This window comes from Durio zibethinus, chromosome 10 (genome assembly GCF_047325235.1).
Source record: "Durio zibethinus cultivar Kanyao isolate XHJ-2024 chromosome 10, ASM4732523v1, whole genome shotgun sequence".
Taxonomy (NCBI): Eukaryota; Viridiplantae; Streptophyta; class Magnoliopsida; order Malvales; family Malvaceae; genus Durio; species Durio zibethinus.
In genome coordinates, this window is record NC_143171.1 from 5,903,926 (window position 1) to 5,929,022 (window position 25,097).

The 25,097-nt window shown below is 30.3% G+C and overlaps 3 protein-coding genes across 8 annotated transcripts; all 3 read left to right on the plus strand.

Annotated features, from left to right (window-relative positions):
- Positions 1-5,445: 5,445 nt before the first annotated feature.
- On the plus strand, positions 5,446-10,564 carry MAP1D (methionine aminopeptidase 1D). Of its 3 annotated transcripts, XM_089766576.1 has the most exons (11): positions 5,446-5,633; positions 6,349-6,418; positions 7,151-7,382; positions 7,619-7,780; positions 7,872-7,913; positions 7,998-8,060; positions 8,183-8,254; positions 8,782-8,861; positions 9,312-9,409; positions 9,936-9,983; positions 10,193-10,564. In XM_089766576.1, the coding sequence occupies exons 1-11, from the start codon at positions 5,528-5,530 to the stop codon at positions 10,342-10,344; spliced, it is 1,125 nt and encodes a 374-aa protein (XP_089622702.1). In that variant the 5' UTR covers positions 5,446-5,527; the 3' UTR covers positions 10,345-10,564. The 3 variants fall into 3 exon arrangements, with proteins under 3 accessions (XP_089622702.1, XP_022741325.2, XP_089622703.1); XM_022885590.2 differs by lacking the exon at positions 7,998-8,060; XM_089766577.1 differs by lacking the exon at positions 9,936-9,983 and having other exon boundaries at positions 5,454-5,633.
- A 1,265-nt stretch (positions 10,565-11,829) lies between these two features.
- LOC111293256 (patatin-like protein 1) lies at positions 11,830-14,044 on the plus strand. Of its 3 annotated transcripts, none has more exons than XM_089767278.1 (7): positions 11,830-12,009; positions 12,252-12,445; positions 12,587-12,758; positions 12,840-13,001; positions 13,116-13,415; positions 13,521-13,696; positions 13,767-14,044. In XM_089767278.1, exons 1-7 carry the CDS (start codon positions 11,884-11,886, stop codon positions 13,837-13,839), a joined length of 1,203 nt encoding a protein of 400 aa, XP_089623404.1. In that variant the 5' UTR covers positions 11,830-11,883; the 3' UTR covers positions 13,840-14,044. The 3 variants fall into 3 exon arrangements, with proteins under 3 accessions (XP_089623404.1, XP_022741793.2, XP_089623403.1); XM_022886058.2 differs by having other exon boundaries at positions 13,772-14,044; XM_089767277.1 differs by having other exon boundaries at positions 12,252-12,439; positions 13,772-14,044.
- Positions 14,045-15,515: 1,471 nt separating this feature from the next.
- Positions 15,516-20,931, plus strand: LOC111292053 (Ran-binding protein in the microtubule-organising centre protein). 2 transcript variants are annotated; one of them, XM_022884237.2, is made up of 12 exons: positions 15,516-15,950; positions 16,065-16,166; positions 17,483-17,563; positions 17,655-17,764; positions 17,865-18,000; positions 18,158-18,256; positions 18,593-18,680; positions 18,773-19,182; positions 19,244-19,414; positions 19,525-19,722; positions 19,893-20,219; positions 20,603-20,931. In XM_022884237.2, the coding sequence occupies exons 1-12, from the start codon at positions 15,678-15,680 to the stop codon at positions 20,699-20,701; spliced, it is 2,094 nt and encodes a 697-aa protein (XP_022739972.1). In that variant the 5' UTR covers positions 15,516-15,677; the 3' UTR covers positions 20,702-20,931. The 2 variants fall into 2 exon arrangements, with proteins under 2 accessions (XP_022739972.1, XP_022739973.1); XM_022884238.2 differs by having other exon boundaries at positions 15,517-15,950; positions 19,256-19,414.
- Positions 20,932-25,097: the final 4,166 nt, after the last annotated feature.

Sequence of the window (25,097 nt, forward strand, 5' to 3'; positions counted from 1 at the left end):
CTTATAATCACAAAATAATAAAACCTAAAAAGTTGTTTCAAAATAAAATATGATTATAGTGACATAAAAATGTGGTCACCTCAACTATTTTAAAAATAAAAGAAAATGATGACAATAATTATAAATAAAGTACCAATATATATCATGTTTCTAATTTCCTAAATCCAATATCAAAATTACGTAATATCCAAAATACAATTATCAATAAAACTATACTAGTCTTTTACTACCTAAAAACTAAATAATTACTAAAAAAAATTTTAGTCCACAAATATGATAATGTCCAAGTGGAAATCAAAGCTAGAAGTCCATAGTTGATTCCAATAGAGTTTACTCTTCATTATTTTCTTACAAAACAAACAAAAATAAAAAATAATAAGTTAATGACTAGTAAAAAATTATCTTATATAATTGTTATTTGACATTAATTATTGAACTATTGTAGTTATATCATTACTAGTGACTTGAAGAGGTCCATTTTGCCGAATGCAATTTGTTACTTCTGCATTGAAAAGGTTAGCATTGTTACAACATACCTTGTAGTATGGAGGAGGAAATAGGACATCAAGCTTTTTAACTTTGGCTTTCTTTTTGGTTAGTTTTGTATTTTTGGATGGTCCTCTTTCTTTTTTATTAAAAGTTTCATTCCCTATTAAAAAAATTTACAATTAGAGAACATATATCATTATATACAGTCATATTTATCACTTAATTTAATAAAAACATTGTTACATATGTTTTTTGAAATCACAAAATTAGTGGAAGCAAAAAATTGTCCATCTAGACTTATATCAGTATTTGAATTGTCAAGTAGAGTATTAGGTAGTTGATTAGGCACATGGGCAACTTTGAGACTTATCTACAGTATGGAGAGTATCATGTTGTGCATCACTTTAATTTGCCAAAGATTTGGATAATAAAATATTAGCCATTTTATTCTTGAAAACTAATTAATATTTTAATTAGAATACATAATCATAATCATAATTCTTAAAATTCAAAAGTTTTACAATATCCCTCAATAATACTCGATTAATTTACTTAGGATAAATAAACAAATAAATAAATAAGGGTATAAAAAAATAGAGTTAATTATAAACAAGGGTATCAAAGATAAATTTGTTATTTGCAAAATCAAACAAGTCAAGAATAAATGAAAACTATATCTATGCAAATCATCCAAAATAGTGAAGCAACATAAATCCGGAACAAAGATTTTAAATTCTTATTCTACCCCCTAAACCATATCTTGCAATAGAGTGAATACACAACTACCTATATTTTAATTATGTAATGATTAAAAAACTTATATTTTTAAATCATAAAAGATCATAAACTACAAATTTCTAAAAAAATAATTAATTGTTTAAATCAAAGTAAAACTAAAATATAAATATTTTAATAATATTGGAGAAAAGATTTTTAAATAAAAAACTTACCTCAGAACTTCAACAACAATACATGTGAGGTTTGACGACAAAAAGAGGTGTCTCTTAAATAGTATGAATATTTTAATCATATTAGAGACAACATTTTTAGGTAAAAAAAAATTACCTTAGAAATTCAACAATCGTGAGAGGTTTGACGGCAAAGAGTTGTTTTTTTTACTATTATTTTAGACATGAAATTAAAATCAGGTTTTTTTTTTCTATTATTTTAGACGTGAGGACTTGATGCTACTGTAAAAAAAATAATTAAAAACATTTTTTACACATATTCTTTTAATTTTTAAATTTATTTAATGCAAATAAAAAATTATTAATTATAATAATAAAATAGAAGCAATATTTATTTTTAAAATAGTTTATTATCATATATATAAGTAATATAACTTTTTTATAAGTAAAATTAATAAATCAAATGACCCATTTATTTGTGCAATTAACTTTTGATTTTATGAATCTGAACATGAACAAAACAAAAACATTATGGATTTCAAATGAATAAATCAAATTGAATAACTCCATTTCAATTCCATGATAAAAATAAAATTTAAATTTTCATAAAATTTTCTAATAGTGGTAATTTCAATTGTTATAGTGATAAATTTGTAATTATGATGACATATAATTGATAGTATTATGTTATGTTTAATGGTGATAAAAATTTTCAAAACAAAAAGTAAAGTATTATGTGAGAAATTAATTTTTTTTGTCACAACAATGTTTAATAGTAGCAACTACTTTCAATGTTGTCACTAGTATATTATTTTTTTCCAAAATTCACCTGCTACCATTTTTATGCACTTTATCTATGATAATTTTATAATGACAGATAATTTTGTATCACAAAAACATATTTAGAGTGAGGATTTAATTATGAAAAAATTTAAACCGTTACAGTTACTATTATATTAATGACCGACAAACAATACATTATAATTACTTATTAAAATAGTATCATAAGAAAATTTCATCACAAAAAACTTAATATTTATGACAAAATTATTTATAATCATAAAAAATTGTCACTAAAAATTTTAATTGTTGTAGTGAAAACTCAACATATCAGAATTTTTTTTTCCCAAACCATATTTAACAAATATAGATCAATTTTAATGAAAATTAATATTATGTAATTTTATTAATTCTATTTATAAAATTTTCAAATTTAAAAATTTCATCATCAAAGATAATTTTATATATATTTACCCTTTTAAAAGCATCCAAATTCCATTGAATTTAATATACTACATAACATCATAAAATTAAGTTGGTTCACATGGTGCGAGCCTTAAAAATTTTTCCTATAGTTTTCTTGTTTGAGGAATCAAGGATTCACATTCGTTAATAATCATTCAATATCAAAACCCCATCATCAACCTATGCTGACAAAGGATACCCCAATGATAATGGGACCTTCCAAACCCTCCGTTCTCACTGCTCAGCCTCTGACAAACTTAGACGAAATAACTGCTTTTTGGCGTCACAATAATAATGCTGCAAAAATACTGTTTTTGTTTGGTCTTTCTGAGAGGACATTGTACCAGTTCCTCTTAAAATTGGGGTCCTAAGAAATTCAACAACCCCAAGCATGACGTTTAAACAACCAGGTTCTTATAATTATCATTACTCTTTCTTTCGTTTGGGCCCTGAAAGAAAAAAAAAAAAAAAGCATTGAGTCAGGTCCTTTGGTTGCCTTCTTTTTGCCTGGAGAAATGCTTTAGATCAATTTGCTGGTAAGTAGTCGATAGGGGATGGACCTATTGGCCTGGCTACGGCCCGATTTTGAGGACATTTGCTTATTTTCTAGATGGATAAGGTTTACTAGGATTCCCCTTCATTTTGTCCTCTCACTTAACTTGCCAAGATCACCAACTAAAGTACAGTTTTTAGTAAGAAAAAGGGGGTAATCTTTGTTCTAGTTAAATGGATATTCCCCATTAACAAATTCTTTTTAATTTTTTAAAGAAAATTTTGAATTCGTTCATGGAGTGAAAGAACATATATACATAATATTGAGTCAAATGCTTTGGACGTTCGATTTTGCATAAAATAGAACAATAAAAAGGGTAAAATCTAGAAAGCAAGCTCTGTTAATTCTCAAATTTGTTGCTGATCTTTTCTCCTCTTTGAGATGTGATCATATCTCACATTTTCCACAATGACAGTTTTCCTCTTCTCCCATTGCATTCGCAAATGAAAGCCTAGTCATACTCCTTTCAATTATGCTCTATATATTTATGGTCAATCCTTCTCATGGAAAGCATTTCCAATGCGGATTGATCACTGTATTACTCTCTCACATTCTAACACCTGGTGTGTAGGACCCTCAACGTTCTCTTAATTAATTTTCTCAAATTTTCTTTTTTTACTATATTTCCACAAATTTATAATTTTATAATTGATTGAAAATTATAAAAAAATGCAAAGGAAAATTACAATATTTCTAAAATTATATTTCTCAAATTTTCTTAAAAAGAGTGAGTTTCATATGTTATTTTTATGATCTTAAATGATTGTAAATTTTTTTGATAGAAATAAATAATTAATGAGGAAAAGAAGAGAAAGAATGGAAGAATATAGGGGGCACAGGATAGGGCCAGAGCTCATTGTCAGTGAAGAGGGGCTGACCAACCAAACCAAACCAAACCAAACTAAACCAAAGAGCATTGGATTCCAAAAATTTGTCGTCAAGAGGGGCACTGGAAAACGACAGGTCGTCCTGGCTTGAACATCAGCGCATTTTATGCGCGCAGGCCGTAGCCCTGACAAAAACCAGTCTCCCCCACCCGTCCAGAAAGAAAAAAAAAGATTCTTATATTATCATCTTTGCTCCTTTTTTGTGTCTTTGCAATAGAATTTATGATCATGCAAGTCAGATCGAAGTTTAATGCTCAGAATTGTAGCCATCCTTTTTCTTGTGATTTGTCTTTTGCATATTCCATTGCTTGTTTTTGTTGCCTTCAAAGTTAAAACCAGAAGAAAAAATCAATATTAAAATTTAAATTTTAAATTTATTAAAAATTATTTTTTAAAAATAATTATATAAATAATTTTATTTAAACATTAAAGTTTTTTCCCTTTTGTTTTTATTTATTACTATATGGACAAAATAATATGAGATAACTAACCTGACCTAATTAAAACACAACCCCACAAATGAAAGGATTTGTACTGAAATAAGCTGGATTTGTACTGAAATAAGCTGGAGATCGTGTAAGCAGGAATTCAACAGGAATTAAATTTGGTTTTCGTGAAAGCATTCTTTAATGCGAGTCAAGTTGTACCATTGCTAACCCACATGTTATATGCACATAATTTTGTTTTGAACAAATATATAAAAATAATTTTATAACATAGTCATATGTACCTAAGAATAGTCTTGCTTGCTGTTCATTTTAAATTGGTTTTCCTTTGTTTTGTTCAATTCATTTACTAGGTATAGGTTAGTGGACCCATAGTAGGTTTAGACCACATATAGTGGTAAATAGTAAAATTATTATTATTTCACTAAGGTAGATTCCAAATCATACTTTTTAATTAAAAAAATATACATTAATTAATGAATTAAATATTTCAATGATTGATAATGGAGTTTTTAAATTTTATATATATACGAAATTAAAATGATTACCATGTGCCAGGTTTTTTATTATATAAATTTTTTAATATTTTATATATCATAAAAATATCTGTCAATATTTTAATTTTATTAGTGAAATTTAACAAATACATTAAAACGAGATAATATTTCGTGAACTTATTCCACATTTTACTCTATCAAATTTCGAACTTGAGAGTCCAAAAAAATTAAAATGACAAGATCATAGGCTTAATTTGAGAAATCAACCCCCGTCTAGCCAATTCAAAGCAATTTGAAGGCCTCTTTTAGGCCAATTTTGACTGTAGGTATAGGACAAATTCATCAATATCTAGGCTAAAGCCCAAATAGAATTGGGCTCCCTACATTCCAATAAAATGAGAAAAAATTAAAATGAAAAGAGGGAAAGGAAAATGGGTTAACAGTAAACACTTAACAGATAACAAAGCGGAAGAGGACAGAAAAACTGTGAAAGAAAAGAAGAATGGTTGGGGCTTCTTCTTTGCAGCCAAGAATCCTCTCTTCTTTTGTGGGTGATCGTTTAATTCAACCAAGACAACCTCTTTCTCAGTTTTCTAATTACAACCCAGGTTTTGATTTTCTTCAGCTTTTTATTTGCTTTTAAGTTTCGCTGTTTCAAAATTTTCATTGCAGTTTTAGTGACTACTTTTTTTAATGGATCCAAAGGTTGGAATTTGATAAATTTTAGTTAAGAATAAGTTGAGATGATAAAAACCCAGATGGAAATAAATGGTATTTCAATGGGAAGAAGACTGCTTTGAGCTTGAAAAGATGAATTTAAGTATATTAGTTTAATAAACAGGTATTTGGATTAGGGAAATTGCATTGGATGTTAAAGGTGGAAAATGATGCTTCTTTTAGTATCAGTATTCTCAATATCTTTTTTGGTATTATCATTCTATCTTAATAGTGGAAGAGATTTTAGGTCACAATCCGATTTGTCAAATGAAGAAGTTTTTAACTAATCAGGAATCAGTATAGTCCCAGGCTGTCCCAGCTTGGTCTTTTTGATAATTTGAAACTCTGTGGCAGCAGTGACTTTGGCTGTAGCAAAGCTATACGCCTATACCTGTATGTCAAAAGGTATGCTTTTGCTGGAATAAAACTAATTATATTCTTCTTAGCCATTGGTTGAGTACGAATATATGACTGAATTGTTGCATTTGTATGAAAAAACTTAGTTTTATGATACAGGAACTATTTTGCAATATGATGATTAGGCTGAAGATGGTTCATCGTTTACCATTTATTCACTTTTTTCCCATTTTTTATTTGCATTCTCAGGTCATAACCATCTGTCAATGCAATTATCTAGAACACTTTCTGGCTTAACAAATCTCTTGTTCAATAGAAGGTATGGTGGAAAACTCTCTGATTGGACATGTTTGCTATTTGATACACAGTTGCCAGAAACAGAGCCTCACTTTTTTCCTTTGATTCTGCATTTTCATGATTATACTTTTGGTATGATAATATAATGCTTTATATAGTGTTTCACTATATGTTTCTGTTGCTTACAAATCTTATCTGGCAAGATGAAGTGGCAATATATGCCATATGTCATGGGTGATTGGATGACAGCCATGTCATTGTCCTAAGTTAATGGTGTTAAGCCCAAGTACCACATTGATAGATGGAATCGTAGTACAGGTGTCACATTATACATTTTAAAAGCGGAGGTACCACATTGGAAAATTTAGCAAAGTACAAGGGCCAAATATGACATTAACCCAATCGTCTATCTATTTTCCTTTTGATAATTTGTTACATATTTCATGTCTTAAAAGGTGATATAGGAGAAAGATATTCTCATATTTAATGTATGAAAAGGTGATATTGGGAAAAGATACTCTCATATTTCATTTATATTCCTGAAAGATATTCTAATATATTATGTATTAAAAAGTGATATTGATGAAAGGCATCTTGTTAGTTGTTACCTTGTAGCTTGCTCCTTGGTAATCTATATGCTTTGCTAATAGCAACTATATAAGAATGTTTCTCTAATAGCATGTTAAGCAACGTGTATAAGCAGGAACATGTAGATGCATACACTACATATTTGACAGTTAAATGGTCATAACAGGAGCAATTTGGATGAAGTTCCAAACAGCAAGCGCAAATGTCTGAGACCTGGAAAGTTATCTCCTCGTCGACCTGTTCCAAATCATATTCAAAGGCCACCTTATGTCAAAAGACAGATGGCTCCTGGAATTGCCAGTGGACCTGAGGTGCATGATATAAAGGGCATAGAACACATGAGAGCTTCTGGAAAGCTTGCAGCACAGGTTCTAAATTATGCTGGGACCTTAGTGAAGGTAATGCTGTATTTCCTTATGGCTGTATGTCTTCTTAATTGTTCTTTCAAACTTTTCTTGTCATTGTAAAATCCTATACTTAAAAGCTGCATTCATGGTACAAAGCAGCTTTGCAATCTGTCTTTTCCCTCTGTTGTTAGTTTGCTTAATAGACAGTTCCAGGGCTGCGTGCGTACATGAATAACATAGGATTTGGCAGTTTCTCTGAAAGGCTTAGATCTTTACTCTGTTGGCAGCCGGGCATAACAACAGATGAAATTGACCAAGCCGTTCACCAAATGATTATTGATAATGGAGCATATCCTTCGCCTCTTGGCTATGGTGGATTTCCAAAAAGTGTCTGCACATCAGTGAATGAATGCATTTGCCATGGAATACCAGATTCTCGTCCACTTGAGGTCCTTTCAATTTAGGTTCTTAAACTGCTTCCCATGGTTGCCATTGTTTGTCTGAATATAGAAAATCACTAGTACACATTTTCATTTGCAGGATGGTGATATAATCAATATCGATGTCACAGTGTATCTAAATGTAAGTAACGTTTTCTACTTGCAGTTTTTGAGTGAAATGAAGAGGCATGTTCCTAAGTGGTTTTCTTGTGGAATTCTCCCATAGGTTATGTCTGATCACATATTCAAGTTGTTTTCTCTATGGTTTGAGCATTGGAGATCATCCCAAGTATCCATTGACTTGTTAAATTATGTTGAACTTGTGTTTTTGCTGATAATTGTTCACTGCAATTCTGTAACCTCTGATCTTTATGTTTTGGAGCACTCATATATGGGATAAAGGTTGTGTAGGGTTATCATGGTGATACATCAGCAACTTTCTTTTGTGGAGATGTTGACGAGGAAGCAAGGAACCTTGTGAAGGTAACAACTATCTTTAGTTTAATCCATAAAGAGTAACATGAAGATTCTTTATATATGCAGTCGTTGCAATATTTAGATAAACATGTTGTTTTCACTTAAAAGATGATTTACTTTTTAAATTGTAGGATCTTGTCATGGTTGGGCAGATGCATAAATGCATTCCTATTCCACAAGATTTTCTTCTTTTAAATTATAGAAAAAGACAATGGCTGTTGATGATAGAATATGATTGAAGTAATAAAATAGTCATTGTCATCTTTAGAGATTTAATCGGCTTGCTTGCAATCTGATCGGAGAAAAGATTTAAGCTCCTTAGGATGCTGATTATAGTTTGGTCACTAGTTGATATGACCTAATATATTTGTGTTATGGTTGTAAAGAAAGAAAAAAGAATCCCTTGTTTTTTTGGATTTTCATTTTGCAACGGTATTTCTTGAGACTTAAATTTAAAAGTAAATAGTTTGTTTCACCTGTAGTTTTCTGTCTCCATTACATTTTACTAGAATTGTTATTGGATGCATGATTAGGTAACCAAGGAATGCCTTGATAAAGCAATATTGATATGTGCACCAGGAGTGGAGTTCAAGAAAATTGGCAAAACTATTCAGTAAGTCACCCAATATAGCTTTTGTGTGTCTGTTTATACAAATTCCGTATCATCTGCATTCTTTAACAGCAAAATCCTGTGGTAATATTCTGAACTTGAGGCTTGTTATACTTCTCATGTTTGCGTTTACCTTTTTTTTTTTTTTGCACATGGTGGATGTTATAACTAGCTTTCTTACCTTTCCTGATAGTGTAGTTAGTCTAAACCTTTGATACTTCAGGATTTAGTTATGGAGAGTATGGTGTGTATCTTATTACGATGAAAACTCGAAGATTTCCACTGATGTTTTTTCTCCTTTTGTTTTGTTTTGTTTTAATCAAAGAATTTAATTTTTCTGTCATTAGATCCTGTTCTCAGTTAAATAAGGCCAACTGGTTTTGCTTTCTGGATAAATACATATCTGTTTACTCCTCTCTCTGATGCTCACTTGTTAGTTATTTTTTTTTCAAGTGACCATGCAGATAAATTCCGTTATGGTGTTGTTCGGCAATTTGTTGGCCATGGGGTTGGACGGGTTTTTCATGCTGATCCTGTTGTTCTACACTTCAGTAATTATGCTTACCTCAATTTTTTACCTTTGCTATTTGATTTCCTTTTAATATTGTCATTGAGGGTGGGAGAAGGGGGATATTTAGCTCTAAAAGGAGATTTTCAATATTTTATATTTTGAGTAAATAAATTAGCAAGAAGCAGATACTTTCTGAAATTATATGGGAAGGTCAATATGTCAAATGTCAGAAAATAAATTCTTCAACTGTGCTTATTTTTAAGCCATGCAAGCTGGTTGGTAAAATCAATAGTATAGCAATTTTCAGTTAAGACTTTCCAAAATGAAGTACTGGCAGCAGAAGTTTATTGCTGAATAGTTATGAAAACATGTAGCTTGATACTTAATAACTTTCCTTCTGTGGCCCGTTGGACGGGAAACTTTTCTTCTCTAGATGGCCATGCTCTTTCTCTCTACTTATGCATATATACACAATCATTTTCTACTCTCTCTACTTGTGCATACATATGCAAGCATTTTCTACTGGAAGAACATGTCTTCTGAATATCATTTTGTCTTAATGTCAGGGAATAATGATAGTGGATGCATGGTTTTGAATCAGACCTTCACTATTGGTAATGTAATTCATGAATTTATGTTCTAAAAGATGGTTGATCAGCATTCATTTTGTGATATGCATGTCCTGAGTACTGAGTTTGCCTAACATGATCATCTTTTAACTCTAATTTCTAGTAGTTATTATAAACCGGAGTGAATGATATACACTTTACATGATCATATGGTACCACTAGGTTATTGATTCTTTTCTTTTCTCATTTTACAGAACCAATGCTCACTATAGGCAGCATTAATCCGGTAATGTGGGATGATAACTGGACGGTAGTCACGGAAGATGGGAGCCTGTCAGCACAGTTTGAGCACACAATTCTAATAACCGAAGATGGGGCCGAAATTTTGACCCAATGTGAAGGTTGAAATTGCATGTTGCGGCAATAACCAGGGCATCCTCCCCTTTGGAATTGTTATCATCCACATATGATTTAAGTCCTTAACCAAAATTTTTGCACAAGGCACTCCATTTTTTTATGTGTTTTAAAATCTCTGACATTCATCAGCATAATTTCATCTTCTACATGGTACTTTTTGTCTCCCATTATGCACTGCAGATTAAAAATAATTTAATCATTGCCTTGTATTTGAGGTTGCATGATCTTTTTTTTTTTTTCTTCTGTTTATTCAGATTAAAACTCTAGCTAAATACGACTGTAATTAACCAACTATTTATTCTATTTTATGATTTATCAATAAAATCTCCTAGGTGATTATAGTTTTTGTGACTATTAAAACTATCCCATTTTTTTTTATCAAAGATTTAATCATGTATCAACTGCAATAAGTTCATGCTCGAGCTGGTTTTTCTCTTTTTTTTTTTTTTTTTTTTTTTTTCAATCTTTATTTAAGGTTAGAAAATGATTTATGAATCAGCTTAGCTGAGACCGTAGTTATGTTCAATTTTCAAAACTTTACTATTTGAAGATCTCGAATTTGAATCTTGGACTACTGTCTAGGTTTACCAAATAAGAAAATAACATGTACAAGGAGCATGATGCAATTTGGTCTTTATTCATTAATGAATGATTGGTGATCATAAAAAATAAAGAAAATAATATGGTTGATTAACATTCAATTCTGAGCATGTTCTTGCTTTTTTCTCAACCGTCGGATTTCTAGTTTTAGGCAAATTTAGAATACATCAGGATCCAAGAAATAATTTTTCTTGGGGCATGATCTAAGAGAAAGGTGCTTTCAACAAACTATATTTCCATTTTGAATCGGAACAAATGAAAGGGCATTCCCATTTTCAAAGAATTATATTGGGAGATCAAATTAGTGATCAGCAGCAATTTACGGTTGAAATCTTTTGATTTTATGGTTGAAATCGTTTGATTGATCAATTAAACTGAAAACAGATAAAAGACGAGCACATAACAAAGACATGGTGGCTATGAGGACAATTCATGTGAAAAAGACCTCTCAATTAATTTTTTTTTTTTTTTAAAGATGCAAGCAACCGTCAAATGGATCAAAGTCGCCAAATGAAAAAACAGCTAGGAGCACTCTTTCCATGTCAATCCTTATGGAAACAGTTTGAAAAAAAATATCTTGAATACATCAATGTGGGAGAATGCTTCTTAAAATTGTTGGAAGAGAAGATTATATTCAAGCTTTAGGGATATCCTGATGGCATTAAAAAAAAAAAAACAGCTACTTAAAAACTATTGAGTTTGTGAGAATGGATAGAAGTTGCGTTTCAAGGAGTATAAAGCAGATTTTGCCTAATACTAATATTTTTTGTGCCTAATTGTAAGCAAGGCCAACCTTGCCCAACCTCAAACTTGTGAGTTGTGAGTACCGCGAGCATTGATGAGGAGCTATTTAATCACAACTTGACAAGGCCAAGCTTCCATTATTATATTCAGGACAAATTAATTGATTGAAGCTAAATTTTATACCATGGAGAGCCCTGCAGTTATGCCATCAAGCTATGGTAAAAAAATAACAGTTTTAAGCATTGATGGGGGAGGAATTAGGGGTATAATACCAGCAATTATCTTGAGTTTCCTTGAACTCAAGTTACAAGTATGCAGACTAATCATTCAACAACTCACAGTCCTTTGTTTTTATTTTGCCATTTTCTTCCTTTTTTCAACTATATTAAGCATCCATTACTACCGTTATTTTTGGCTACATGCATGATTAACAAAGTAAACAGAAGGGGTTGCATGCAAACAGAAAACATAAATGGAAAGTGTTTTCAATTTGTTGAAAAGTAGAATAGATGATAAAAAGCAATTGAATCTTAATTTTTTCTGTTTTTTCAGGAACTAGATGGAGAAAATGCTAGGATTGCAGATTATTTTGATGTGATTGCAGGAACTAGCACAGGGGGTCTCATGACAGCCATGTTAACAACTCCCGACGACAATGGGCGTCCTCTTTTTAGGGGAAAAGATATTGCTCCATTCTATCTCAAACATGGCCCTAAAATATTTCCTCGCACCAACTTCAAGTACCAGTATTATTATATAACAGCATCATTTTCTCGAAGGAAAAAAAATAGTTTGCTTTGATTTCAAAGAATTTGTTGAAATTGTTTAGAATTCACCCTACTGGACATTGGATATAATTTATAGTTCTATCTCTCTTGATTTAACAGGATGACAATGAAAATGAAAGCTCTAGTGAGACCTAAATACGATGGAAAGTATCTGAGGAAGATAATTTGCAGAGTACTAGGAAGTCGAAGGCTTCACGAGACTTTAACCCGTGTTGTTGTACCAACGTTTGACATCAAATTGCTTCAACCCACTGTTTTCACAACCTTTGAGGTGGATAAATATGCACTTCAGAACTTGAAAAAAATGTTACATTATTGACAAATGACAGTGAAAAATTTTGGAATGATGCAGGCAAAGATAGACCGTTCTAAAGATGCTTTGCTATCAGATATTTGTATTGGTACTTCTTCAGCTCCGACTTATTTTCCACCTTATACATTTAAAACCAAAGACTCAGAAGGAAATGATAGGGAATTTCACCTTGTTGATGGAGGGATAGCAGCAAATAACCCTGTGAGGAACAATTCAGTGTTCTGTTCAAGTTTTTCCTTTATTTCTGATCTTGTTTTTTAGATTTGGTTATCTAAAATAGAGAACAAAACTTGTTGTGTTTTTTTTATTTTGAAGGCACTGCTCGCATTGATGCCAACAGGACCAGCTTTTCCAAGTGATGAAGAAATTTCGCTGGGACGAGCCCTTAACTATGAGAATTATTTGATAATTTCACTAGGCACAGGAACTAGCAAGATGGAAAAGAAATACAATGCAAAAATGGCCGCAAAATGGGGAATTCTTGGGTGGCTTTACAATGAAGGAAGTTCTCCATTAGTGGATGCATTCACCTTTGCTGGAGCGGATATGGTTGACCTTCACATGTCATTCATTTTCAGGTCTATTAAATCTGAGCAAAGCTATCTTCGTATCCAGGTACCAATTTTAATTCCATTAATCCTCATGACCTTACTAATCAGAAATAAATATTTTCTGAAAGCACGAAGCGATCATGTTTGAATGAATTTCATCAACTTTTAGGATGACAAATTAAGAGGGGATGAATCATCAACTGATAAAGCTACAAAAAAAAAAATGAAGAACCTTGTACAGATAGGTGAAAGGCTCTTGCAGAAACCTGTTTCAAGGATGAATCTTGACAGTGGAAGTTTTGAACCAGTTGACAATGAAGGAACCAATGAACAAGCTCTCTCCAGGTTGTAACCGATCTCTTCTGGAACAAAATCCATAGTTTCATACAGGGTTATTGACTAGTGTTTTGGTCAGTGTAGATTTGCAAAGCTGCTGTCCGAGGAGAGGAAGCTGCGCAGGGCAGAGATTGCAAAGCAGCTTGACATAAAGGAATTCTGCCCCTGAAAGCTGATGATAACCACAAGTTCTTACTCTGTCTGCAAACCTTATGTTAAAAACATGTTACTTAGTGTTTTTATCAATATTAATATAGGTGCTGTTATTAAAAACATGTATATTTGATGATTAATAATGATATGTTCAATAAAAATTTTATGTTCTTGTTTGGTTGGAAGGCTGACATAAATGCTTTGATCAAGTTCAATGTTACAAAGGTGAAGTAATACCCAGCATTACAAAATAAGAAAAATTAAATGCTAAAAACAGACATGAATCCTTGATTAGGCTTGCTTAAGAATTGTGCCTTGCCTGTTTGCTTGTTTAATGAGAAATGGGAAGTCTTTCAATCAAAGTATAAAATTATTTTAATTAAGAGAAAAAGGTTTATTATCTATTTTTGATAGGATATACATTTAAGGGTGTAATCGAATTGGATATAAATAAACGCATATTTGTTTATTAATTTTAAGATATATTTGAGTTCCATAAAAAAAAATTATTTTATTTGTTCAAGTTCATTTTATTTAACATGATAAAATATTTACGTTTGGTTTGTGTTTGATTAAATTAAGTTAAATGAATTCGTTCATAAATATTAAAAAAACATATACATGAATATATATATATATATAAACGAACATATTCATGAATAATAATCAAACTATAACCAAACGAATTTAAATAAATAAACTTTAAATGAATATAAATAAATACAAATTAATATAAATTAACTTTAAAATAAGATTATAATAAAAAATAAAAATATACTTTTGTTATTATTATAACTGGATAATAAATAAACGTATTTTAAATAAATCTTGAACGATTTTATTTGTGAATATAAAATCCAAACAAATTTTTTTTTTTTGTATTTGATTTATTTAATAAGTGAACTTAAAAATATTATTTAAAATTGTTTATTAAACTTAATAAGTAAATATGAAAAAAAAAATTGAATATTTTTATGAAATATTTATCGAAAACTCTATGTTTACATCTCTACGCACTCTTAACCAAATTTCTTTATTTAATTAGTTATTACACACATCAAATTACTTAATTAATGATAAAAAAAAATTAAATTTTCTCATAAAAATAAATGTTTATAGTTTTATTATTTTTAAAAAAAAAATCGTAATTTAATAATAAAATACGGAATTACAAGTAATACACTTATAATTTTGTTAGTATTAAAAAAATTATTATTATTATCGATATTTTACTGTAATACCATAATTATAAATTGCAAGGATTACAACAATTTAAGTTTAATCTACTATGATTACTATTTTTAGGGGGATTTTTTACGGTTTAATGTTCAAAATTTTTTGGAATTTTTCATATATATATATATTTAAAATTATAAAAATTCATATATTTTAAATTTATTTATTAATATAAAAAACACGAGAAGAATAAAATTTAATCATAAAATGTAGACATTCCTCCCAGTCAAATGATCCTATATAAATTGAATTAGTACTTCATCAACAATGATAGAGCTAGTATAATATTTCTTATATAACTTTATTAAAGATATAATCACGCTGACGTCATTGACGTGTCAGTTTCAATCACAGGAGATAACACTATAACAAAACTCATCAAACTTACCCGACATCTGGCACCTATATAACCCCCAAATTTCACTTTCTTCAATTTATTTACCTCATATCGCCGCCTTTCTTGCTTTCGGGGGGAAGTTTTCCGCTTCCGCCTTCCCAAATAAACACGAAAATTGAAAAAGAAAAACAGAGCCCGAATTTGCAATTTACACCATCACTTTCTTTCTCTCAAAAAACTTTTTTGAGAAAATTAACCAAACACATGGACTCTTCGCCTGTCAACTGGGAAGCACTGGACGCTCTCATAATCGATTTCGCCAAATCAGAAAACTTGATCGAGGACTCTTCGCCACCGTCTTCGCCTTCTCTCACCTCTCCTTCTCTCTCTTCCTCTTCTTATCATTCGAGGTTAATCATTCGCCAGATCAGACGCTCGTTAGAGACTGGTGACATTGACGCCGCCATCGATCTCTTCGGAGCTCATGCTTCTTTTGTGCTAGAGGATCACCGCCTTCTCTTTCGATTACAGAAACAGGTTAATATCTTAGTCCTCTCTAGTTTTTATTAATACAAATGTGTTTACGTGCAATTAATTCTTTTGTTTCTGGAGTTTGAATTTTACATCGTTGATTTTTTTTTCCTTATGAAGAAATTTATTGAGTTGCTGAGGAGAGGAACAACGGAGGATCGTGTCGACGCAATTGATTACTTAAGGAAGTCTCTTGCTCCTTGTGCTCTCAATGCCTATCCGGTAATTTTAGCTTCTTTTTTTTTAAAATTAATTTTCATGTTTTTATTGATTACTTTTCGAATTTGGAATTTGATATGGTATCAATAAACAACTATTTGGACGCCCACCTTGCTAATTTTTAAATGCTGATCCTTGAATTATTGTTATTACTGTTCATTTATTCATCTGCATTTTTTATTTGCATTAATTTTATGAAAATAGTTCAAAATAGAGTTGGTAATAAAATTCGTGGAAAAATGGAGCGAGAGGCGTTTCATTTTTTTTGATTCTGGAGAAATAATGGAGAAAGACGAATAATGAGTTACCATGCTTACAACTTTAAGATAGAATGATGAGTTACCGTGCTTACAATCTTTAAGATAGGAATAATGAGTTACCATGCTTACAATCGTTAAGATTCAATTTAATAAGTGCCATCTTGTTGTCAACTCAAGTGCTTATGTTGTGTCATTGCTCAATGCTTAATCTGGTTTGAAAAGGTTGTGCTATTCTTTAGATGGTAGGTTGTTATTTGATTTGGGGAAATAATGGATAAAGACGAATAATGAGTTACCATGCTCACAATCTTTAAGATAGGAATAATGAGTTACCTTGCTTACAATCTTTAAGATTCATTTTAATAAGTGCCATCTTGTTGTCAACTCAAGTGCTTGTGTTGTGTCATTGCTAAATGCTTAATCTGGTTTGAAAAGGTTGTGCTATTCTTTAGATGGTAGGTTGTTATTTGATTTGGGGAAGTAATGGATAAAGAGGAATAGTAAGACACTGTGCTGCAATGATGTTGGAAATTCCTTTCTTAAGTGTCATTTAGTAATCTGTAATGAGAAGCCTTCTTTTTGTAGTTGTCCTAAATTGCATTGCAGCTACCTTATATACTTGTGTTACTGAATGCTTAATTGATATTTAAGGCTTGATTCATTAAAACCTTCAGGCAATGGATATTTTTATTGGAAGATAAATAACTTCTAAGATATGTGTCAATTTTATTGACTGTATGGAATGTGTGTAAATTCATAAAAATTACTATAAACATTTGCTCTTAGATTCAGAGTGCTGGTGTGTTTGAGAATTGATCTTAAAATGTTGATTTTACAATCAGGGATAGGGAGATACATATCTTTGCATGGTGCTACAAGTCTTCTGTCATTGAAGTTGGTATCTTTTTTTGGATGGTTTTGGCAGTCTAACTGCTGCTTATAGGATTATTTTTAGAATCGATTTTATGCTTCTAAATCATAGCTATCAAACAATTAATTGAATTCAAATATATTCTGTTCACATGGGGTTTCTGATAGATTTGTGCATTTGTATTTAAGGAAGCATATGAGGAATTCAAGCATGTTCTTCTTGCCTTTATATATGAAAAAGATGATCAAACTTCCCCTGTGGCAAATGAGGTGAGTTGGAATTTGTTCTTATAAATATCTTTTGTATGATTGCTGAAGAAGATATATTGTGCTTATGGAATCTTGTGATTTATGTGTACAGTGGGCTGAGAAGAGGAGGTATGAGATTGCTGGATTAATGTCTTCTGTTTTAAGAGCTCATTTACATGCATATAATCCACTCTTCTCAATGACATTGAGATATTTGATAAGGTATTACTGCAACTTTTGATAGATGTAATTTCATGGAATACTTTCTGTGAGATGGTGTGCTCATTTGTATTGATTTGCAATGGTTTCCCGCATTTTTCAGCATACATAAAGGATTTTGCTTTCGACAAGGAATTGTATCACCCATTTCAAATCTTACTGAGAGATTGCTCCTTGAGGAACGTGACCCCCCTGCAATACCTCAAGAGAGCTTGTATGAGGCACAACCATTTGATGAGGTGTGGATTTTTCCTAGCTAGTGTGTTTTTAGATGTTTCTTGGGGATAAAATGAGTCATATATTAGTTGGATTGATGCATGAATTTGTGGTGCTATGTCTTTATTTGTTAGGTCGCATGGATGCCTCTTATATTTGTGTGCTGATTTTGAAATTCAGGTGGATGTACAAGCTCTTGCACATGCTGTAGAGCTTACAAGACAAGGGGCTATTGATAGCTTGAGATTTGCGAAGGGTGATCTGTTTCAGGCATTTCAGGTTGTTGAAACATTTGCCAATCTAATCCCTCCCTCCCCCTAATACCTTTCTTTTGGAAGTTGGGACTTTTTGCATCGTCTCTATACTTTGATCAATGCTGTACCTGATTTTTAACTTTAAATCAGTCCATGGAAAATTGGCAATTGTGCCTCCCTTTTAGTGTTTGTGTAACTAATATCTTCAGATATATACTGGATCATGAGGATATCCATTTAATATTTCACATTCTAAAGACCTCTCACATGCTTGCATCACTAAAATGTTTCTGGGGTCTGAGCCTAGAGTCTATTTTTTATTTTGGGTTGTTCATTGTTAATGCTATGACTATGCATGCAGAATGAAATATGTCGAATGAGAATGGATGCTGCCATGCTTGATGAACTTGTTCGTGAGTACTGTGTTTACAGGGGAATTGTGGAATCTGGTATTCTCATCACATCTAGTGAAACTCTAACATCAACTTGTTTTTACTATATGCTTCTTCACGGGAATGCTGATCAACTTGTCCTTCCTCAGGAATGCAAACACTTTCTGAACCTTTGAAAGTTAATCCACCAGAGTCTAGGTGTTGTTCATCACGAGACTCTTCTCTTGATGTGGATTGTAGCAGTGCTAAGTGTTCAAATAGTGAAAATTCTGCTACTACTGATCTGAGTAGCATGCAAGGAACTGATGTCGAATCAAGATATGCTTCTGAGCCAACCAACAACCTCAAAGATTGTAGCACCAGTGGGTCACATCAGTCTGAAAATTCAAGGTCAAGTCTCCTGAGAAACAGAAGCCATGGAGCTGGTGAAAGAAGTAAACGTAAGCGATGGAGGGGAAGACATGATGAACTAGATTTTATTTCTGATATTCATTTTAGCCGATGTGGCAAGCAAGAGGTTAGCACTGCAATGCAAGTTGCCAGCACAACTATATCAAAGGTACAACAGGTATATTTGGGATTTTTTTTCATTAATTTTTTTATGATATATAAGAGTGTAGTTTATTCTGCAGGGAGTGGAAAATACCAATGGAGAAGACAAATATGAAATTGTTCTGGGGATGAAGGAACTAGCTAGCAGAGGAATGGCTGCTGAGGTTGTGAAGGAAATTAACGAATTGGATCCAAACTTCTTTGCGGAAAATCCTGTTTTGCTGTTCCAACTCAAGCAGGTCAGTTGATTTTACACTGGCAGTGGCTTCATTAATTAAAAATTCAGGGGAAATTTCTGTTTAAATTGCACTTTCAAAGAATGTTATTTTCATTGTTATGGTTGTTTTAGGTTGAATTTCTAAAACTAGTTGGATTGGGTGATCATTCCGGTGCTCTAAGGGTTGCATGCTCCCATTTAGGTCCCTTAGCTGCCAGTGACCCCAATTTACTGAAGCCCTTGAAGGAGACTCTGTTGTTTCTGCTTCGACCAAATGAGGATGCACTTGTGACTGGCTTGCCTTTGCATGCTCTTGCAACTTCACTTCAGGTGCATTAGAATTTTTAATTTGGCAGATTATACTCTGGATTGTAGCCTTAGATTATGTTTAATTACTTCATTCTCTCTGGATCAATGGTAAATCGTGCATAGAAATATTAGAAATATTTTCTTTTTCTTTTGTATAAAACTTAAGTGTATGGTTTTAATACCTTGGTTAGGTTGCTTTTGGGAAGAGGCTTGGTATTGAGGAGCCTCAGCTTATGAGGATAATGAGAGCAACGCTTCACACGCACTCTGAATGGTTCAAACTTCAAATGTGGAAAGATTGCTTTGAAAGTCTCTTGAGAATTGATTCTTTGAAGGAAAATAACACTCCTGTGCTAACTTCCTTAGCTACATCAAAATCAAACACCGATAGTTGCACCCTTGGGTCTTCACAAGTTACTATCTCATCAACTACCCGTGTGTCCGATGATGGTGGTAGTCCAAATCAAGCGTCATCAAGAGATGTTATTCATGATGAGAATGCAATACTTCAAGTAATGGTAAGTTAACTCTGTTCCTCTCATGCATGATCGGTCATGTATAGATTCTTTAGAAAAAAAAAAGATCATTTCTTCCCCCTCTACTATCGATTCCAAGGAAGTTAAGAACTTGAATTCCTTACCAGAGGGGGTCTAAATTCTGTCACTCTGGTTTAACCAGTACATTCTTAAAACTTGACTTTCACAATGACTCTTATTTATGGTCTCGTCTGTTATTGTACTGAACCTGTACTATCCTCTTGCTATCAAAGCTTGTCACGCAATCAGCCTCTGTAACTTTTTCAGGATGGATAGTAATTAAAAGTATTACTTTTACTGGTATTCAACAAGCATTATGATTTTTCTTAACCTACCCCATATTCTATCGTATTCCGTTGATGCAGGAATTTCTTGCTTTGCCAAGGGCTGATGCAATCCATCTCCTAGCACAGTACAATGGAAATGCTGAGACGGCAATCCAGCAAATATTTACATACCTGTAAAGCACTGTAGAAATCTGATGATTTTTTTAATTTTTAATATTATTTTTATTCAATTTATATCAGTTATAGATATATAATTAAACTTCAAAAGGGTTTCTGTTGTAGTCGTCGGATTTTGTACACTACCATAAGTTTCCCTTCATTTGCAGGAAAAAGGGGTTCATTATTATTAAATTTATTGGATTGTTGTAGAGGTAATAAATCGAATTTCTTACTTTTCTGAGGCAAAATTTTGAAATCATTCTCCGTATTTACATAATATATTCGTAGTCAATACTTGCATATTTTATTTAGGATGTGTTTAGTGTATGATGTTATAATAGATAAAATAATATTATGAATAAAATTAAATTAAATAATATTATTTTATTTTATATTTGATGTGTGTGAGAATTAAGATAAAATAATTTATTTATCAAAATTATTTTTTTAAAGTTAATATAATTTAAATTAGTGATGTAATTTTTAAAAAATATAAGAGAATATGTAAGTTTAATTTCATGAATTAAAAATAATTTTATTTATTTTAGGAGGATTGAATTATCTATATTATGAGTATGATTAATTTTTCTTGTAATTTTATCTCTTTTTTAGAAACAAATTGTTATAATGTATAAATTTGTAGATTTATCATTATACATTATTTTAGGAGTTGTCATCAATTAACTTTTTTTTTTTTGTTTAGATGCTATTGTCAACTTAATTGAATGTGTCTATTTTAAAGAGATATCCCCAATTTGATTAAAGGTAAATTTTAGTTTATAAAATTAAGATTAGGTTCGAAAGTTTGGTTAGACTTGAGAAATGTTATAACACTTTTATAATGTTTATTCAAAGGATGATATTGGTTTGATTTCGTGTTATGCAAACTTTAAAATATGTTAGTAATTTATCAATAATTTAATTATTGAAAATTGCTTTTAAAATTCCTTAAATAGTTTGATTGTAATTTAAAATAATTTTCTCAATTCAAAAGTATTCATAAAACTAATATCTTATTCTGAAAAAGCTCCATCATTTGAATTCATTAATGAGTTAATTATTATTCTTTTTAGAAAAATAATTAATAAAATATTCCAACAATTTAGTAGGATTTTATTTCAATGCACATCACTTTAAAGTTTGGTGAAATTTTTATTCAAAAATTTATTCATAAAATTTTGGAAAGAATCATTAGATCTTTCAATAATTTGATAAGATTTAATTTAAAATTTAAATATTTCAATAGTTTAGTAGGATTTAAAAAAAATATATTTTTTTAAAAAATTCATTAAGTTCTCTAATAGTTTGATAAAATTTAATTTGAGATTTAAATCTTCTAATAATTTTGATAGGATTAAAAAATTTATTTTTTATAAATTTTATTATGAAATTCTTCAATAGTTTAGTATAATTCATAATTTTGAAATAAATCTTTACTTATAAAAATTCTCTAATTGTTTCGTAGAATTCATAAATTTTATTTTTTAAAAATATTTTTTAGCATAATAAAAATTTATTTTTATATAATGAGTAAATAAAATTTAAATAAAAAAAATAAATAAATAAAAAGAAAAAAAGAAAAAAAAACCAAAGATTGGTCGATTTAGCTTTGGTTTAGAAACAACTTTGCTGAAGGAACAAAAAATGGTTGACACATGTTGGATCACTGTTTATATTGTGGCTTAACTCGGTTTGGTTGAGGATTGCTATAGACAGGTTGCAAGTCAGGTTGCAAAACGGTCGAGTCAAGTTAGTACATGGTAAAACACGTAAATTTTGGTAAGTTAAAAAAACCCCAAAATAACGTCATTCTCAACTCGGTATATAAGGTTGAATTTTGTTTTTTTTTCTTTTAGAATTGATTCAAATCTCTCTCCTCTTTTTAGCTTCTATCCCTAAAAGTAAAAATCAATAATTGGGTTCTGCAAAGTTTCTTCGAAAGTTTGTTGGAGTTCCACCAGGATCTAGGTATGTTTCCTGAAGCTAGAAAACATGTTGAAAGGTTGTCGAAAACTGAAAAACTTGAATCTTATTGGAAAATTCAACTGAAGAACTGAAATTTCTAGAAAATTTCCCAAAAAAAAAAATTACAAAAAATTTTCAACAATTCCCTCTTGACAAATTTTGATTTCCCAGATTTGTTTAACAATGATTTTTCCCAAAAATCACTTTTAAAATCCATCAAATTTGAGAATCAAAGTGCTCACTAAATTATGCCCTACTTCTAAAGAATTGGCTTTTGAATTCTTGCCTTTTGTTTATGTATTTCTTCTCATCGATTTTTGTCTAATTTCTCTATCTTTTTCCACTATAAATATCAATCTATTTATAAGGCAAAACTAAAAGAGTTTCAGATGACTTCCAATTCAGTTCAAAAAGCTAAGAATTAATGCCTAATCTCATACTTTTTTAACAACAATTATCACAAGCCTAATTTCAAATTTTCAATTTTTTTTCTTGTTTTTTAAGTAGTCAGATAAATGTATGAAAAAAAAGATAAATAGAATGGACAAATATAAATGAAAATAATCTATAAGTAAAAACTAGTTTAAGCTCTGAATTAAATAGGATATCTATACAAATCAAATGTTATCTTATCTAACCTATGTATAATTTGTCTATAGATTTATTGTAGACATTTGTATGGCTATTACCATCCAATAAATGATACAAATGAAAATTTTAAAGTTATTAAAGGTATTATTGAGAACTAACATCTTATGTTTTTAAATTTTCTTTCTTTATTCTTCATGTACTCAAAAGCTCTTTCCTTCTTTTATTTTTTTTATTTTTTTTACTGCGCCTTAAAATTATTTAACTTTTTTCTTATTTTGAATTTCGCTTGGTCTTTTTCTCACTTTTTTTCCCTTTTTTTCCATCAATCATGAATGTTGTATTTTACATCTTTTTAATTGAAAGTAAAGCACCGGAAGGAAAAGCTTGAAGCATCAAGGGAAAATCGTTACGTGAAGGTTTAGCTTCAAAGGGTAAAGATAAAATATGATTTTTATGTTCAAAATGATAAAATTTATGTGTTATGTTGGTTTTTTATGCTATTTTCAATTATTAGGTGAGGGGGCCATTTACTTGTTTAGCATTTCAAATATGTTTATAGACTGACACATTTGGATAATAATGGTTTTTTTTTTTTGGTTGGGTTAGTGTTTGCTCTTTTTTTTGCCTTTGTTTTTTTGTTTTTTGCATATATTTTCTTTCTTTTCCTGACTAAATTTTTGGTGTTTGAATGAACAATTTTTTTTTCTGAAGTAAAATTATTTCTATACAAGTAAAATCGAAACAAAACCTAAGAAACTGTTCATTGATCTGGATAGTATTGGCAGGGTATTGTGGTCTAATGCTTTTTTTTTTTTAAATATTTTTTTAATGTTGGTAAAAATTAGACTTTAGGTTATTATTGTAGTAGTTGAGATTTTTTAAATCAAGTTGGCCTTTAATAGTCAATTGGGTTTTTTGAAAAACTTTATGCATTTAATTTTATAATCTTTAGTACTTGATTATATATATATATTTCTTAGAACTTGTTAGACGTAACTAACAAGATTGATGAATGTTAAAATAGATATAAAAATATAATCTTGCTAATGTGTAACTAATTAGTTTCATGGACTAACCATGTTACCTTCTTAGCTTGGTAAAAGATGTGATAGACTCAATTTTTTATATTCTGACAGTGTTTGTACATACAACTAGTGATATCTGATGAAAATTTATGGTGCACTTGAAAAACTATGCTTTTCTAGATTGTTCCTCATCATTTTTTTTTTTTTGTTTTTATTTGCTTTGAGTTGTTATTATCCTTTCATACTCTCTTGATGTCTAATTGTGTTGTGTTTATTGTTTTATTTTTTTGTTCTTTACAAACAACATATTCTGGTATTTGGTTTTTCTTTTGTTAGCTAAAGGTTAAACAGTCATATGATTTTACTTTTACATTTGCTAACTTTTATTTATGGTTTTTCCTGTTTTGATAATTATTGTTGGAATAGTTTTTCCTTAATTAAATGCTTATATTTGTTTATATCCTTTAGAATATTTTCCCCTGTATAATAGTTTTCTATAATTTTTTTTATTGCCAACATGTTTTCTTTCTATCTTTATCATGTTTTTTTTTTTTTTTTTTTTACAAAAAAATCTTTATTTTTAAGTTTAGCATCAATGTTAGTAGAATTAATTGATTAGGAAGTGTTCTTTTATTCACTTCATTAATTGTGAAGTTTGTTTTACTTTGTGTTATGATGGTTGTTAGTTTTCAAGTGAATTTTTTTGGTATTTATTATTAGAATAGTTTTTTTTCTTGGTTAAATGCTTATATTTGCTTACATCCTTTAGGATTTTTTTCCATGCACAATAGTTTTCTATAATTTTTTTATTGCCAACAAGTTTGCCCTTTATC